Below are 17,386 nucleotides of genomic sequence, written 5' to 3' on the forward strand. Positions count from 1 at the left end.
CTGGTTGGAGACCATTCTAGACAGGTTGAAGAGCAAGCCGAAGAGCAAGAGATTTAGCCCCAGCATGGAAACCAGTTGGCTAGAGTAGAATAAGTAAAGGGGACATGACAAGAGTTGAGCAGAGAGAGGTGGGCAGGATCCAGGTAATGTCTTAGATCTTGGAAGAACCTACTTTCAGCTCATGTGAGAAGGAAAGAACCTGATAGATGCAGTGTACAGGGATATCACCATCTGAGGGTAACTTTGAGAAGATCCCTCTGGCAGTCGTGTTGAGCATGCACTGTTGGGCAGGAAGACTGATTTTCGTAATAATCCAGAGGGGAGATGTGATGACTTGGATCAGGGTGGTAATGGCAGAGGTGGTGAGAAGTGGTTGTGTCCTAGTTCTAATTAGACAGCAGACTGACAGGATTTACTGATGGGATCAGTTATGATGTATAAGAAAAAGAGAGGTATCTGGGATGACTCCAAGATTTTTGGCCTATAATCAAGATAATGGAGTTGAAGTTTACTGATGAGTACGTTGTGGGGTGAGTGATCATGTTTTTGGTTTATGACAAGTCAAGTTCGAGTGGCCTGTCAGACTTTCAAGTGGAGAATGAATAGAAAGTTACACATGCCCATCCAGTGTTTAGTGTATCAGGGATCCTGAGGAATGAGTGGCATTTACAAAGGCATATATACCGATGAAGGGCTTTCATGTTGGAACAGTTGAAGACAGACTCACTGGATCTGGAGGCTGGGTGATAATTTAAGCTACTTTGAAAGGCTAGGTAAGAGTTGGCTGTGTTCTCTGATCTAGGGTGTTGGCAGTAGAAGTGGAAAGAAAAAGACACTGAATAAGAAGAACTGATAACTAATTGAAAGTAGGGAGAAGGGAGAGGCAAAGGTGAAAAATGGTTCTTAGGTTTCAAATGTGGATGATTGGAAGCAAGTTACACCATTAACAGCCACAAGCAGAAAAGCAGGTTTGGGGACAGGGTTGCATTTGGCTACATCAACAATAACCATGTGTTTAGTGAGTTATAGTTTACAGAATCCTTCCTAGATATTATTTCAATTGGTCCTTTTACAATTGAGGTGCCTAGGGGATATCCATGCAGATATTTATGCAACAAGTAATTGGAATTGAGTCAAGGGAGGGCCTGGCCCTGGGCTGTGAATTGGGAGTCATTTGCATAGAGACTAATTGAATTTCTGAGCTAGCTAAGGGCAAGCATGTTACAAAAGAAATGTGGTGATAGCAAAATCTTGGGGAGGGTGGAATTTAAAGGCTCAAGAAGGAGATGTAGAGTTACTTAAATAAGTTACTTAAATAAAGCAGAGCCTGTTACAATGAAATAAAATCCAAAGTGCATTATGAAAGTTCTGTAGGAGGGGGATCCCTGGGTGGCCTTTGGCCCAGGGCGCAATCCTGGAGGCCAGGAATCAAGTCCCCTGTCAGGCTCCCGGCATGGAGCCTGCTTCTCCCTCTGCCTGTGTCTCTGCTTCTCTCTCTCTCTCTCTCTCTCATGAATGAATGAATGAATAAATAAATAAATAAATAAATAAATCTTTAAAAAAAAAAAGTTCTGTAGGAAAGCACATGCTGGGTACTCCTTCAAAAGCTCCATCTCTTTCATTCCTACCAGCTCTCCAGTATTCAAACTGGACTACTCCATATTCACTACCCTATTCTTCAGTGCAATTTACCATCCCTTCCATGTACCTCATGTCTAACACCCCGCTCTGCTCATTGGTTCTACTCTAAGTTGAGCTGAGAGCTAATTCTCAGGACGTACTTGTGACAAGATCACACATTGGGAGACGTGAAATCTGCCTTAATAAAACAGAAGACTTTAGAGGTCCTTCTATTATAACTGTCTATTATTAACTACCTACAGTGCTTTGAGAATAAGTCTAGTGCAGTAATGGGGTGGATCTTAGAGAATCCTTGAGAAGAAATAACACTTTTTTTGTGATAATGAACTTGAGGAGAAAATATCAGGTAATCATTAAATTATTTAATAAGTGCCCAGAAAAGGCAGCCAAACCTTAAAAGATTATCTTTGGAGGAGAGAGAAAATACGGATGATTGTAATAAATATTTCTTTCTAAAGCAATCCTTTTATGCATGGACCACTCCAAACTTGAACATTTCTTTTTCAGACTCAAACAGGGTTTGCTTAGCCATTTTGTGAAAGAATTCACACTTGAGTTGAGTGTTAGGCTCTTGTTTCTGCGTTTTGGAAAAACACCATTTATCTCTGTAGTGCTATTTCTGTGATATTATCACTAAAACGTCTAGGTAGTACAGCAGAAATTTAGATGGAATTTCCAAACAAAAGCCCATCCTTCCAGTTTTAACCCTAAGTCAGGTCATGTGAACCTTGGTTACCATGGGTATTTTTGTTGTAGGAGTAAGTCCATGAGTGATGTCAGCGCAGAGGATATTCAGAACTTGCGTCAGCTGCGTTACGAGGAGATGCAGAAAATAAAATCACAATTAAAAGAACAAGATCAGAAATGGCAAGATGTGAGTACTTTTTATATTGGGAGAAGGGAAGACTAGGTGAATGTACTTCTTGATTCTTCCTTGCTTCTTTTAAAGAATATCAATATGAGATCATTTTCCTTGCTACAGAATTCAGTTCTACAGAAAATGTGACTAGCTTCCTTTAAAAAGATTTGCATGCCTTTTTTGCCTATTACTGTTTCCTATTTTAAAGCCACCGTGAAAAATGTAATAGGATCTTTATTTTCTAATATTCTCTGAATTCTCAAAAATGTGAATCTGCTCCTTATAGCACGGTTAATTTGTTCACTTGCTTTGGTCGGTTGAATTTGGGGTATGACTGTTATTGAAGCCTGAGAAGGGAAAAGACTTAGATCAAAGTTTAGGAGTAGCAGAGGAGTAGGGAGTCCAGAACAGTCTTGGCATTAGCAGGGAGAGATGAAGGGGGCTCTCAGAGTTAATAGAGATTTGGGGAGAAGTAAGAAATATAACTAGGAGAAAAATTTTGGTTGGAAAAGTAATTGATATGAATCAATTTTAGATGTTTTCACAGAGCTGATTTATATCCAGTTGTTTATATGGACACAGACTTAATATTTAGCTTTGTCCCTGGAGGAAAAAAAGCTTGACTTTTTTTGAAAGGGGTAATTGTTACAAACCAAGGGAGTGTCTAGAGATACAATAGATGAATTATACGGAGCAAACCCAAAGGAGTTTGAGGATAACTTTATGGGAAGAGTAGAGAGTTAGAATGTACAAAAGGACCAGGGATAGTAAATCTTCATTTTCAAAGAGATTAAAGTCTTTGAAATGAAGAAGAACCCTCTGCTGTGGCTGCATTTCTAAATTCCAGTGTCTTTTAGTTGGGAACTCAATTTAATGATTAAGAAACAGTAATTCAATGTTACTTTGCCAAAATATATGGGGTACGGTTTTGGGTGTGAAAATAAGTATTGAGAGGTTAACCATTAATTCAGATGAAAATTCATGTTGATTATCTTGTAGGACTAAATGCACACTGATTTTGTTCTTTTTGCAAGTGGTTCATATTGGCTTCAGGCTTTTTTTTTTTTTTTTTTAAGATTTCATTAATATATTCATGAAAAACACACAGAGGCAGAGACATAGGCAGAGGGAGAAGCAGGCTGCCTGCGGGGAGCCCATTGCAGGACTTGATCCCAGGACCCCTGGATCATGCCCTGAGCCAATGGTAGATGCTCAACCACTGAGCCACCCTGGTGCCTGGGCTTCAGGCTGTTTTTTTTTTTTTTTAATTTTTTTTTAAAATTTATCTACGATAGTCACAGAGAGAGAGAGGCAAGACACAGGCAGAGGGAGAAGCAGGCTCCATGCACCGGGAGCCCGACGTGGGATTCAATCCCGGGTCTCCAGGATCACGCCCTGGGCCAAAGGCAGGCGCCAAACCGCTGCGCCACCCAGGGATCCCCAGGCTGTTTTTAAACAGGAGTGTCTCTGTTGAATCTTAAGGGTATAAACCAATCTCATTTAGTCTGAGAACTTGATGTGCTTCTCTTTGGACTGGAATGCACTAGCAGTTCTTAGTATGGCATTTCTCTATTTTGGAGACATGGAAAAGTCTGGGCCACCCAAAATGTCTTAAACCCTTGAGTGTCACAACCAGCTTAGGCTGCTAGAGCTAATTTAAAAGCAAAATGAGGTTGACTATCCTGGGGTCACCCAGCTGTGTTAGACTTCTGTTCCTGGGACTGTGGGAAACAGATCACTTTTCTTATGGGATCTTCCTTATTGCTCTGTCGTTAGGTGGAGTTTACCTGCTTTAAAATCATATACTCAAGCCTGAGCTCCCCAGGAAGGCCTTTTCAAACTGTGCCTGCCCCTGCCTGGAGTACGATTGACCTCTCTCTCTCCTTCAGACCCTCACCATCTGTGCAATCCAATCATACCCATTGTTGAAGTATTATTTATGAGTCCCATTCCCTTCAAGACCAACAAGTTCCTTGAGGGAACCCACGTGTTATGCGTCTGCATGTTTGTGGTCCTCTGCCTCAAAGCAGGGATCAAGCCTGGTGTATGTTAAATGAAAGACAGAGTATAATCTTATCTCTTATACTTGTACTAGTGAAATATGTCATTTCACACAACAGCCAGATTATTGGAGTGAGATGAAAATGAATTTGAAACAATTCCTGATCTTTCTGACCTGGCACCCAATTACAAGCATTTAGCATTCTTTGTGAAATGGGCAGGGAGGCAGGAAAACAGTAATGGGGTCTATCTTATTAGGTCAGGTTTTTTAGACACATGAGATAAAGGTTGGTACAGAAACGCCAGCTATAAAAAGCAAAATTAGGGCACCTTGGCATCAAGTTGGAGTGAATAGTTTCAGCGATGTAATGGGATACTCTGGCACTCTCTTGCTGCTAGAGAGGGTGTGGAGAAATTCAGGTATGCCTGTGCTGATGTGATTTTCTTCTGTCAGGACCTTGCAAAATGGAAAGATCGTCGAAAAAGCTACACTTCAGATCTTCAGAAGAAAAAAGAAGAGAGGGAAGAAATTGAAAAACAGGCACTTGAGAAGTCCGAGAGAAGCTCTAAGACCTTTAAGGAAATGCTACAGGACAGGTAATAAAGCTGAATACATCTCACAATTGTAGTTACCAGTGTTAGAAATCCATATTTTATGTAAGGGTATTATGATAGAAGTAGATATCAATATTAAACCATAAGCAGATAGGCATGAAATGGTCAGGATTTTGCTCTGCAATGAAAAAGCAAAATAATAAAGCTATAGTAAAGCAAAATAATAAAGCTATAATAGTGACTTGGATTAACAAAAGAAATGGGTGCCTAATATAGATATGCATTATTTCTTGATTTTTACATTGTATCTTCAAGTACAGTATAGGGTGGTGTTGGCTGTCTTCGTTCCAGAAAATAAACTACTTTTTCTCTTTTTAAAATGAATTTAGGAATGGAATGGCCAAAGAAAATCAGCTCCCACTCATCTAAATTGTGTAAAATACAAAGTTCCTTTTCATGTTTTAGTGGTGAGATTAAAATCTATTTTAAAGGAAGGCAATATAAACCTAAATGTAAGGGGTTTATTTTGGGTATTGCACTATGACAGGATAAAGGTCCAATTTTTTTTAAAGGTCCAATTTAAACTTTCTTGTAGAGCCGTTACTGTGAGAAACCTTGGAATATTTATCGGTTAGGAGGAAGGCAAATATGGTTTAAGGATAATATCAAAAAGGAAATGTGCTGTCAGGTGAAATTAAACAAAGCTCTTTTGTGTCCTAGAAGCAAATGGTAAACACAGTTTCATTCACTTAAAATAGGTAGTCCCTGCTAAATGGTAGTGATGAGGATGTTTCATGAACTTCTCTATAAATATGAAAGGTGTCTTTAATCTGTAATAACTGTCCATACAAGTTCTATCAAGCTGTATGAAATCATGTGCTAACTTGATCTTAACTGAAATCAGAGTCTTTTGTGGTCTTTTATTTTTACTAAATTATTTAAAATTGTAAATAGGAAAGAAAAGCTCACAACCCTGTAAAGGAACCTATCTCTTTGGAAGGTTCAAATTAATTGTCAAACAATTGGTTATATTTATAGTGCACTAATTTTGGAAGATTTATAAACTGGTAGGTAAAACTGTGAATAATCCCTTGTAAAAATATCCTCATTTTCTTATTAACATCTCTTTATAAAAATCCCTCTAAAGGACTCGAGAGCCTGTTTAACAAGAGGTGAGGTCATACAATCATTCAGTGTAGAACTAAAAAAATTATATGCATTTATCCTCACATTCTGCTAATATTGCACTAGTTATCATGTGAAGTCAGTTACGTAGTCTTTTTATTCTCAGTCCAGCTTATGTATTGCTCTGTCTTTCCACCTCTGTGTCAAATGTGTAACTTTGTGGTTGTGGTGTGCTTCTCCTGCTAAGGGAATCCCGAAACCAAATGTCCACAGTGACATCGAGGAGGAGGTTGCATTCTAATGATGATGTGTTGAATGAAGAGATGCTTTCTCCTACACTGACTATGTCAGAAGCAAGTTACCAGAGTGAGAGAGTAGAAGAGAAGGAAACCATGTATTCTACAGAAATTCCTAAACAGGATTCTACAACTTTTGTGAAAAGAGAGGACGCTGTAACCACTGACATTCAGCTACCTTCTCAAAGCCCCATGGAAGAACAACTCCCAGACTCTTTGTCTTCTCAGCATTCACTAAGTACACAAATGGAGTCGACTCGAGTTTCAGCCTCTCTCCCCAGAAGTTACCAGAAAACCGATACAGCCAGGTTAACATCTGTGGTCACACCAAGACCTTTTGGCTCTCAGGCGAGGGGAATCTCATCACTCCCAAGATCCTACACGGTAAAAAAAAAAAAAAAAAAATGTGTCCCCAGTTCATTTAGTCTGTTCCCAAGAGCAAAATGTTGGGGAACTTGCAGAGAAGTTTGAGTTACATCTACTTGGTGTAGAGAATGTGCATCATTTATGTATAGGGCAATTTTGTTGCAGCCAATTTAGATTCAATAGCTATTTAATGCTTCAAATATAACAACTCTGTGGAACCGATTAAACTTTAAATTCAATGAAAGTAAGGCTGATATATTTTAAAGAATGATTAAGCTGCCAAGGCAGAGTATTTAATGTTATACTTTCTCAAATATAGCTTTTATAAAGTATTAGGCTGAACTACATAAAGATGCTAGTAGTTCTTTTTGACCTACAAAACCACACTTTCATGTGGTTTAACCTAAATATTTTCAGGTGCCTTATGTACAGCTTTCTATTTTTCTCTGATTACCTGCTGTATTAGAACTCGATATGCTTGAATGGGGTTATTAAAATATATCTCATGGTTCTACTTATATTGGGATTTTTAAGAATATAGAAAATAGAATCATTTACCCTTAGAATGAAGCAGTGCTGTATACCTGAAAGTGGGTGTATTAATTTTAAATATGTAAGAGAAAGCAGTACAGTGTTAAGATCATTGTTCAGATTCCTTTGACCTCTGCCAATATAATATCCTCAATCTAAGAAAAAACTTGAAACAGTGCTCAAGGTAAGGAAAACCTGCCTAAACTAGCCAGGAAAGTCCTAATAATTATATTAAGTAAATAGAGATAGATTTGGCAGTATAAAAAATCAAATGTATATGACTCATTACTAACAGTCGAAAGGCAATGTATAGACTCAGAAAAATATTAGTAAAATTAATTCTAGATATAGGGATAGTATCACTTGGACTTAACATGCTCCTACAAATTGGTAAGAAAAAAGCAGTAAAATGATGGCTATAGAAATGAGTAGCCTGTATAAGGAAGAGGGAGTTCAAATGTTTGATAACATAAAACATACTGAAGCATGTTCAACATCATTAGAGCAAGAATGAGGCATACAGCTTTTACACATCATATTGACAAAGTTTTAAAACATTGAAAATGTCTGTTGGCAAGGATGCAGAGAAATAGCCATTCTTATACCTTACATTGGGAGTACACTGCTACAATTTTTTGAGAAGATAAATATGTATAAAACTTATACATTACATTTATTGTTTTAATATTACATTTGTTATATATAAAATATCCTTTGGTCCAGCAAGTCTACTTTTGGGAATCTCTAAAAATCAGTTTCCAATTATAAAAATATGTGGGTATTTGTTGTAGTGTTTTTGGAAGTTACTGAAAACTTGAGACAACAATGAATAAATTATAGATGTCTGTACTATGGAGCATTCAGCAATTAAAAAGACTAGAGATCTGTTGACCTCTCAGAGTGATGTAAATGAGTAAAGCAAGTTTCTGAAATCTGTTTATAATATCGACATTTTGTAAAAAGCAAATCTTCCTCCCACTACATACATGCTTATCTGTTAGCATGAAAGAATGTGCTCCAGGCTTGTAGCCATAGTTGCTATGGGAAGTACGTTACCTTTATAGTTTCAAAGTATTTTATGTATATATTTTTTAAACAAAATTCTAAGGATACCAAGCTTAAAATGACATTTGCTTTTTAGATGGATGATGCTTGGAGGTATAATGGAGATATAGAAGATGATAAGAGAACTCAGAACAGCTTTGTCAGCACCTCTGTGCAAAAACCCGACACAAGCCAGCTTGCTTCCAGCAAGTCCAGCGAGACAGAGATAGCAGCGGTGGGAGAAGATGTGATGGGGCTGCCCTCTCCTACACCCTCCTTCTCATCACTTTCCCAGGACCAAGCTGCCACTTCTAAAGCCACACTGTCTTCAACATCTGGCCCTGATTTAGTGTCTGAGCTTGGAGAAGGGAGAAGCTCACCACAGACGGAGGTCTCAAGATCGCAGGTGAATTTGGGAAGGCCGCCTATCACTCACTATTCTGAAACTTAAGTATTTAAATTAGGAAACCATGATTTAACTTCTGAGCATTATTATCTGGGCTGATAATGTGGAAAACAATATTCCATTTCATTTTTAGAACATCTTGGAAGAAGTAGGCCTCTTCCACCTTCACGTGTATAGATCCAGATAACCCTTGTGGTGTGTGTGTGTGTGTGTGTGTGTGTGTGTGTGTGTGTGTGTGTGTGTGTGTTTGGACACATCTCTTTAGGGCTTGACTTTTTTTCTCTCTACTCTTCAATTCAGCAACTGTTACCTTATACTTCTAGTTGTCAGCAGTCCCTGGTTCAGGTGTAGGGGTCACTTGGGAAGTTACAGATTCAAGTCTAACAGGTAAGTGAGTAATAAAAGCCCCTTCTCAGGGAACTTAACTGACTGTGAGGGGAAATTGGTACACATGCTAGTTGTTGACCTCTAAGGAGATGGCATTTCTTTTCCTATCATGTTAACCTTCTCATGACTTTTTTGTTTCTTTAAAGGTTTATTTGAGAGAGAGAGAGAGAGAGAGAGAGAGAGATTGAGTGCATGAGCAAGCAGGTGGGGAGAGGGGCAGAGGAGCTCGGAGTCCTATACAGGACTCGATCCCATGTCCCATGAGATCATGACCTGAACAGAAACCAAAAATCAGATGCTTAACTAGCTGAGCCTCTCAGACTCCCTAACCTTCTTATGACTGTTAATACTGATTTATAAAGTCTACAACTTTGTGCCATTTCTTGTATCTTAATGGGAATATTGAGGCTTAGTTACATTATACTTATGTTCCTTAAGATTTAGAGTCTAAACGACGTATACCATCAGATAAGGAATGACAAGGGGGCATTTATAGTGTTTCTTACTTAAAATCACCATAGATGGTTTTTAGGAGAATACGAGGTAATGAAAGTAGTATGTTTTATATGTAAGCTGAAAGTCATTTGTTATCTAGAGAACAGAAAGTGTTTCTTAAAAAAATAGAAAATAAAAACACCTTTTTAAAGCAGTTTGATCTCTGTATGAACACCTTAGCATGGAGGAACTTTTGTGGTTCTCTTGCACAATTCTCTGGTAAGGCACCAGAGTATGTGTGCTTCCAAGACACAGCATCAAGTAAATAACTTGGCCTAAGTTATATTAGTGAAGTAACTAAATGCAATAATTTGATATGGCATGTTTACCCCAGAAAATCTTTACAAGTCTAAGTTTTTTGTTTGTTTTTCTGATCATGAAGTACTTTGTGCTTCGGAAAATTTGGGAATGCAGGAAAGTATGTATGATAAAAACTATTGATAATCCCATCTTTTAGAGATAATCTTTCCTATTTTTGGATCTGTTTCTTTGTTCCCATACAAAGAACATAATATATATTATATATAATATATAAAAATTATATATAATTTTTTAAATATAAAAATATATTCAGACTGCTAAAATAATTAGTTGTAAATTTTTTTTGCTTCATTTTTAAAGAACTGGAAATATATAATTAGCATCCTGAGTTTCAGTGGATGAGAACAATAGCCTGTGGTATACTTGAAGAACATAAGGTACCAGTGGGTGAATAATAAAAACAGGAGCAAGGTGTCTTTTGAATAGCAAACCCAACAGAGCAGCCTTATTAATGTATTGTGGGTGGTAGTAACTCTCTCAGGGTGGTAGCTGACTAGCTGCTTCCGTGGATTAAGAAAAAGAGGCTAAGTGTGGTGTGCAGCTATGTTCCAGCTTATTGCAGTTCAGAGAACCTGAATTAACGTGGCGTGGTTTCAGGTTTCATCATTAATGGATTTATGCTGCTTTGTCTCCAAACTTGAAATGGTATCCTACCAAGCAAAAGTAGGCTTTGCTGAGTAGATTGGAATTCTTGAACATATGTCTATAGCATACGGTGACTTGCCCATCTCTAGGTTGCTTGGTGTGTCCACTCCTACACTATAAGGAAGGCAGCTCAGGTCTCACCACCTACTCTTATCACTGAGAATGAGCTTACTGCCTTGGGATGGGCTGTGGATGCATGAGAGAGTAAGTCAAGGCTGTTTTTGTAACACTCTTCGAAACATTTGTCTCAACTCTCTAATTCGAGGTGTTCAGAGACTAGGTAAATAAAAAATAGTGTGTGGGTGAACATCTAGATGTTTTGGCAGCTTTGTAAGAGTTCTTCAGGTCTCCTCTCTCCTTCTTTCGTCACACTTTCGCCAGTTATATCCTTTCACTTCCTCCTGCAGAACCTCCCATGATGTTCTTTTCTGTCCTGGCTTCCACCACTGAAGGGCTAATTCTCAGGCCCTGTCCCCATCAGTGTGAATGCTTTGTGAATTGTCACATGCATCTGTGCATTCTGAGCAAGGCTGGCGTTAGACTGACTTGCATGATGCCAGGCTGCATGTGGTCACTACTCTGCTTGGGAGCTTCCTGTGGCACTCCGTGGTTGTTCGGTGACGTTCAGAGCCCTCAGGGGAGCACTCTGGCCCCTCAGTGCTGGTCCCAAGCTCCCTTTATGGTGCTGAAACAGCAGTTTATTGAGTGTTTACCGTGTGCCAACCAGGCTTCTTGGGCTGTTTCTTAGTCCTCAGGGCCCCTTGGGTCTCTGTTTTGCTGCTATGGAAATTGAAGCATGGAGTGGCTCTGTTACTTGTCCAAGGCCATGCAGAGTACTAAGTGCTGGAGTCAGGATTTGTAACCAGGCCCTCTGACTCAAGGTCACTGTACTATGTCGTGAAGAAAAGAATTGGAAGTAAGTGACCTTGCCTCACAACACTGCTTGCTTTTTCTTACACACATCGTACACTTTCTTAAGTACATCATAGATACCTGTTCTTATTGTTTCCATGTTAAAAAATACTCATTTTATTCATGTGTGTCTTGTGCAGTCATCCTGTTCTCTCAAAGCCCAGGAGGGTCACTTCCTTTGTGAGTCAAGACCTCTTCTTCCTATAGTTGGAAATGAACTTTTCACCCTAGGTGAGAAAATTTCATTTGCTGGATTCTTTCTTGTTAAATATTCATCATTTCCCCTTCGCTGGTATTCTTTTTACCCTCCACAGCCTTTCCACATAGTTGGCACGTATGTATTTACGGACTCGAATTGCATTCAAGGCCTTGATCACCAAACTGAAATATGAACTTGATCCATCAGATAATTTAGGTTCTTATAGGCTCTTTAATGTGGGAGTGTTAAGATTAAGGCATATTGAACTAAGCACCGTGCTATTATATGGAATTATTTTAAGGAAACAAAGTCTGGGGGCCAAAAACTGGTTAGGAGCCTCTCGCAGAATTGTGGTCACAAGGTGGTTCATGCCATTAAGAAAGCAAGGCTTAAGGCAGGAAAAAACTTAATATAACCTCATTCAAAATTTGCTCACAGAGATTTCATTCCTGTCTCCATTGCCCAGGTGGGGTTTCATTCCTTCTGATTCCCTTTTCTCCCATACTTCTCTTGTGATACTGCTTCTTTTTCTGCCTCTTTTTCTGATCCAGGCTACCTGGGCAAACCTGAGGGTGACCTCAGAGCTCTTCATCCATCCTCTTCATCTGCTTTGCAGAAGTGGCTTTGATCATTTCTCCCCTGATTGGTTTCATCTACAGGGTTTTGTTTCCTTTTATGTCTTGTCAGAGCCTCTTATCTCAAACTCCATCCAAATCTACATTTCAGAACTTCTGCCCCAGTTTTTTTCATATGGTACTCAGAAGCTAGATGATATAGATGGAAGGAAGGAAGCTTTTTACAGGTTTACTTTTCAATCACCAAGCCTGTGACCATATCATAGCTGCTTCCCATGCACTGTACTTGTCACCTTCCCTAGACCCTACTGTCTGTGAGGGCAGGAAGCAAGCCTGTTTTGATGGCTGTGAGCACAGTACCTGGATCTGAAAGTATTCGTTGAATGCTGAGTTCTATTAGCTTTAGAGCTAGGTATGTCAAGTGTTAAACAGGATTTTCTTTAGTTGATCTGGAAACTGCTTAACCAGCATATGTATCATATGTAACATTGTTTCCGTGTGGAATAGAAAGTAATTAGGGGCAGCAACCATGTACCTTGGCACCTCTGAAGTGTTTCACTGAATCCTCCCAATAACCTTTCAAAGTAGGTAGTATTATACTCACTTTTACAAATGAAATACTTGAGATTCAAGTTACATAACTTGCCCTGAGCTGGTTAAGTGCTTAGACCACAACTGTAATTTCTCTGGCCCTAATTTTTTTGGAAATATGACAAACTCCAATTTGAGAACTGCCTTATGTTTAGTTAAGTTCCCAAGTGTTGACTTTACTTTGCCATATCTCTAGAATTTTAGAACCAATGAGGATGGAAATATCTTCTGTTTCATAAAAATAAAATCATTCTTAAGATTGTTTTTGAGGATAGCTATATAGCTATTGAAATTTATCAGCACTGCATCAGAAATCTAGAATTTCTGAAATGTAGAGTTTGAAGTCTACCCCATAGGCAGTAAGGAGCTACCAGCGATTGTAAAACCAGGTGCAATAATAATAATTGGCATGTTCTGTGACTAAAATTCTGGCAGCTGTGTAGAAGATGGAGGGGGGGGCAAGATAGCCAATTAGGAGATGGCCACAATAGTTTGGGCCATGGTCTCCCGTCTAAACTAAGATGGTAGCCTGAAGAGCAATGAAAGGATGGGATAATTCAGGATAGATTTATGGATTGAGGATTTGAGAGCACTTGGCAAAATGCATGTGTGCAGTGTGTGTGTGTGTTGTGGGGGGAAGCAAGAAGGAAGAGGCCCTAATGTTGCTAACTTGAACATCTGGTCAGATAGTAAAGTAACTGACCAATACTTGAGAAACAAGAGGTGGAGGAGAGTACGTTTGGGAGGAAGATCAGGAATTTAATTTGGGGTATATTGGCCTGAGACAGTAACTGAAGACACAGGAGAAAAGGTTATTTGGGAAAGCTTGTAGTAAAAAAGATGGAAGACTGGCTCAGGAACAAGAATGTGAAAATAGAAGGGTAAGCAGAGGAGCATGGTAATGAAGCTGAGAGGTGGCCACACAGATGGAGGAAAAGATGGAGAAGGTGGCATAGTGGGTGACAGAGAAGATGGTTTCTGAAAGCAAGAATAGTTGGTTGTGCCTAGTGGGAGGGGGACTGAAGACGGATTTGGTAAGAAAGAGAGAAACTTGGAATGGGTGAAGTGATGGGACAGGAAATACCACTGCCTCCTGGAATGGAGAAGTGGAGACAGTAGGGATAATGTGCCTTTCGTGAAAGCGAGTGGCTCCAGTGCCACTCACTTATGTTCTTACCCCACTCACACCCTGAAAAAATGATGCAAAAGAATCATGTGTACAAATATCAAAGTTGATATATTTCCTGTTACTTATGACTGTAGAGCCCAAATCTGTGTTTAGTATTTTATCAACTTCAAAAGGCTTCCCTTACATCATCATGTTTATCTAATTGAAAAAGTTGGGAGAAAATAGCTTTCTGACCTGTTAGTTTGTAAGAATGACCCTGTTTTTCATAATTTCTCATCTTTGGTGATAGGAAACTCATAATTCATCAGATGTCCTAAAATACTCTTGTCATTGCTACTCTGGATAGATCATGTTTTTGTCTAAAAAGCTGATCTTTCAACATATACTTTTGTATAAATCCTATCTAATTTGAGGGAAATTATTTTTAAATGGTGATATGTTGATAATCATCTTCTTTCTTCTAGCATAGACAACTGGAACTACTTTATCAGTCACCAAGAATCTAGATTTCCCCCCAAATTTATATTTTTTGGTTCTATCCAGTTCAAGCAGCAATTCCCCCATCATCGTTTTCTGAAGCATGGATCTTTGGATGGATCCAAAAATACAAGCATGGATCTTATAGAATACTCACATGGCCTGTGTCTTGCAGAGAAAAACAAGGAAGTGGAAATCCTAGCTAAAATCACTGAAGTTTCTGCTTGACTATAATTATAGATATGTTCCCCTGCAAAGAGTCTATGGGCTCATCTAATTCAAGGATTTAGGATTCCAGAGGATGCCTGAGGGATTGCCATAATGGGCTGGCCACGCCATTGAAATTATAGCCTGAAATTGAAATTATAGCTCTTCACTCTAATCCCTCCTATGTACTGGTTTGGGAGGGAGGTGGTCTACATAAGATTTTCATTTGAAAATAGGGTTTTGCAAAACAAAAACCTTGCAAATCAATGTCATTATGAAGGATAAGACCCTGCCAGACTCAGCGACATGCCTGAGATCACCTGGTTTTTGACAGAAATGGATCTGTAATTGTTCCTGGGTTTTTTCGCTCCTTTGCCTGTATATGATCCTAAGGACCCCCATACCTACAGTCTGCCAGGCTATAGCCATCGTGAGGCTGTCCCCCTTAAGTTTCAGGGAGGTGGTTACAATATGGTCAAGTAGAGGTTTATTTCCAAGGCAAGAATATCCTTTCGTGAGACCATTCTTCTGGTCTAATAAAATTGTGAGACTTTCATCTATAGCATAAGCTCATTCTCTTTTATCCTATATTTTGTAGAAAAGGATAATGTTTACTTGTTGTCTCCCACAAAGTATTCTTTTATGTAGCTTGAGACTATTTATTAAAACTTCATCCTGTCTTTTATTCAAGATAAAAAACATCATTTAGTATTTTGCATATGTAACCCATCATTTTTCCTCTGCCCTTATATAACAGTAGATTCTGTGCTTTACTTGGCTTTAAGTTGATTTTTTTTTTTTTTTTGGAGGGAGTAAGTGTAACAAAGATGACCACTTATTTTCATTGAGTCATCTCTAATTTATGTGTATAGTAGTTTCAGTTAAGGAGAGGAACTAACCACTAATTTTTTCTATTCATAGCAGAGTTTTATTCTGGAGACTGGTGTTCATCAGGCTGATTATTAATGTGTTTTCTCAGGGTTCCCGTATTTAAACTTTACAAGCTTTCTGATGAAAAGTTTTCTATATCATTAGCTACAGGTTTTTCTTAAAATAATTCCATACTCAATTCTGGAAGAGTCAGTGATTATTTTTCGAGAGCAAGGACCATGCCTAATCCAACTTTATTTCCCAAGTACTAAGCCCTGTGTCTTATGCAGAATAGATGCACAGTAAGTGTATGTTGAAGAGATGAATAAGTGAATATTGTTTTTTTTAAGTGAATATTGTTATAGTACTTCTGTGTCTACAAAATATAGTAAGTTCTTGGTTCAATGCCTTCTCTGCCTTCTTTCTATTTCTATGTAGTATCAGCTTTTTGTAGACTAGTCACTTAGATTTTAAAACTTGTTTTAAAGGTGTGGAAAAACTTTGTCATAAAGCTATAACAAATTGCCCAGCTGGCCTTAGGTTCGGTTTTAACTGCCACATTGAACTGGAGAATTTGTAGGTCTTCTTTCTGGAAAATAAAGTGGCTTTAGGAAGAACTTTTCCCTTTTAAACAGCAAGTTTAAGTTCTTAATTATTTTGAATCAAAGACTGAAACCAGTCTGGGCACTTCAAGTTAAAATTCGTGTTTGCTATTTACCCAAAACAAGACCCATAAATTAGGAAAGACAATTGAAATTTTCACAGATGTTGTATATTTTAAAACTTAAAACATTTTTTTTTTAGAAAATGGCTGCAAGTCTGGGAAACTGATAATTTGTTGCTGTGTAGTGTAGTGATGGAGGGGGAAGTAGAGGCCTGTCTGTTGTTCAGGAGGCTGCTGTTCTTGGGGTTGTTGGCTGATGTGACTTCAAGGAAGTTGTGACTTTATTGCTCAGGGTGTCTCAGTAGGGGTCCTCTTGGCATCTGACTTGTGGTTCCACAGAGATGATATAGTGCTGCATTTTGCAGCTTGTGTGGCAGCTCTGCCCTCAGCACTAGATCTTCATGTGGCAATGGGGCAAACAGTGCCTTGCTAGAATTCAGGTACCCATTAGGGCATGGTACCCATCCTAGATGAGCTCTAGAGATACCTGTGTCGTGTGTTGATGAACCCCTTCAAATTATTCAGCTAAATATGTTAAATGTCTGAGATACCTTTTTAATAAGTATGGTGGCATTTTACAAATGATTTAAATACTTTTTGCATTTCCAAAAATGCTATTGTATTGAAATGAAATAAATAACATTGTGTAAATTTAAGGTGTACAATATGTTAATTTGACACATTTATGTATATTGTAATATGATTGCCACTGTAGTGATAATTAGCACTTCGATCACCTTATATAATTATCCTTTCTTTTTAGTGGTTGGAATAATTAAGTTATAGTCTTTTAGCAAGTTTGATTTTATAATACATTGTTGTGTGTATTCATTCTACTGTGCATTAGATCTCTAGGGCTTATTTATTAATAGCAAGCTTGTACCACTAAACAGCATACACAATACCCCTTCTCATTCCATTCCTGGATAATAAGAAATGGTCTATAAATTAAACCCAATTGTTTGGTGGGCAAATGCCCAAGCTTTATTAATGCCCAAGTGATTTAAATTATTAACGTGAAGAAAAACATCTGTTGTGTGAAGGTTTCCCTTATTTTAGCAGAAAAATAATAAACTCATTGATATGTATG

At 38.4% G+C, this 17,386-nt stretch overlaps 1 protein-coding gene across 50 annotated transcripts in view; it reads left to right on the forward strand.

The window, feature by feature from the left end:
- Positions 1-17,386, forward strand: part of LMO7 (LIM domain 7) — a 206,671-nt gene that overhangs the window by 165,562 nt on the left and 23,723 nt on the right. For all 50 annotated transcript variants that reach the window (XM_072760751.1, XM_072760722.1, XM_072760756.1 and 47 more), the window contains 4 exons: positions 2,398-2,515; positions 4,956-5,098; positions 6,429-6,861; positions 8,516-8,824. In XM_072760751.1, coding sequence (XP_072616852.1) covers positions 2,398-2,515; positions 4,956-5,098; positions 6,429-6,861; positions 8,516-8,824 — 1,003 coding nt within the window. The remainder of the gene's footprint in view (positions 1-2,397; positions 2,516-4,955; positions 5,099-6,428; positions 6,862-8,515; positions 8,825-17,386) is intronic.

Source organism: Vulpes vulpes, chromosome 6, assembly GCF_048418805.1.
Source record: "Vulpes vulpes isolate BD-2025 chromosome 6, VulVul3, whole genome shotgun sequence".
Lineage (NCBI taxonomy): Eukaryota > Metazoa > Chordata > Mammalia > Carnivora > Canidae > Vulpes > Vulpes vulpes.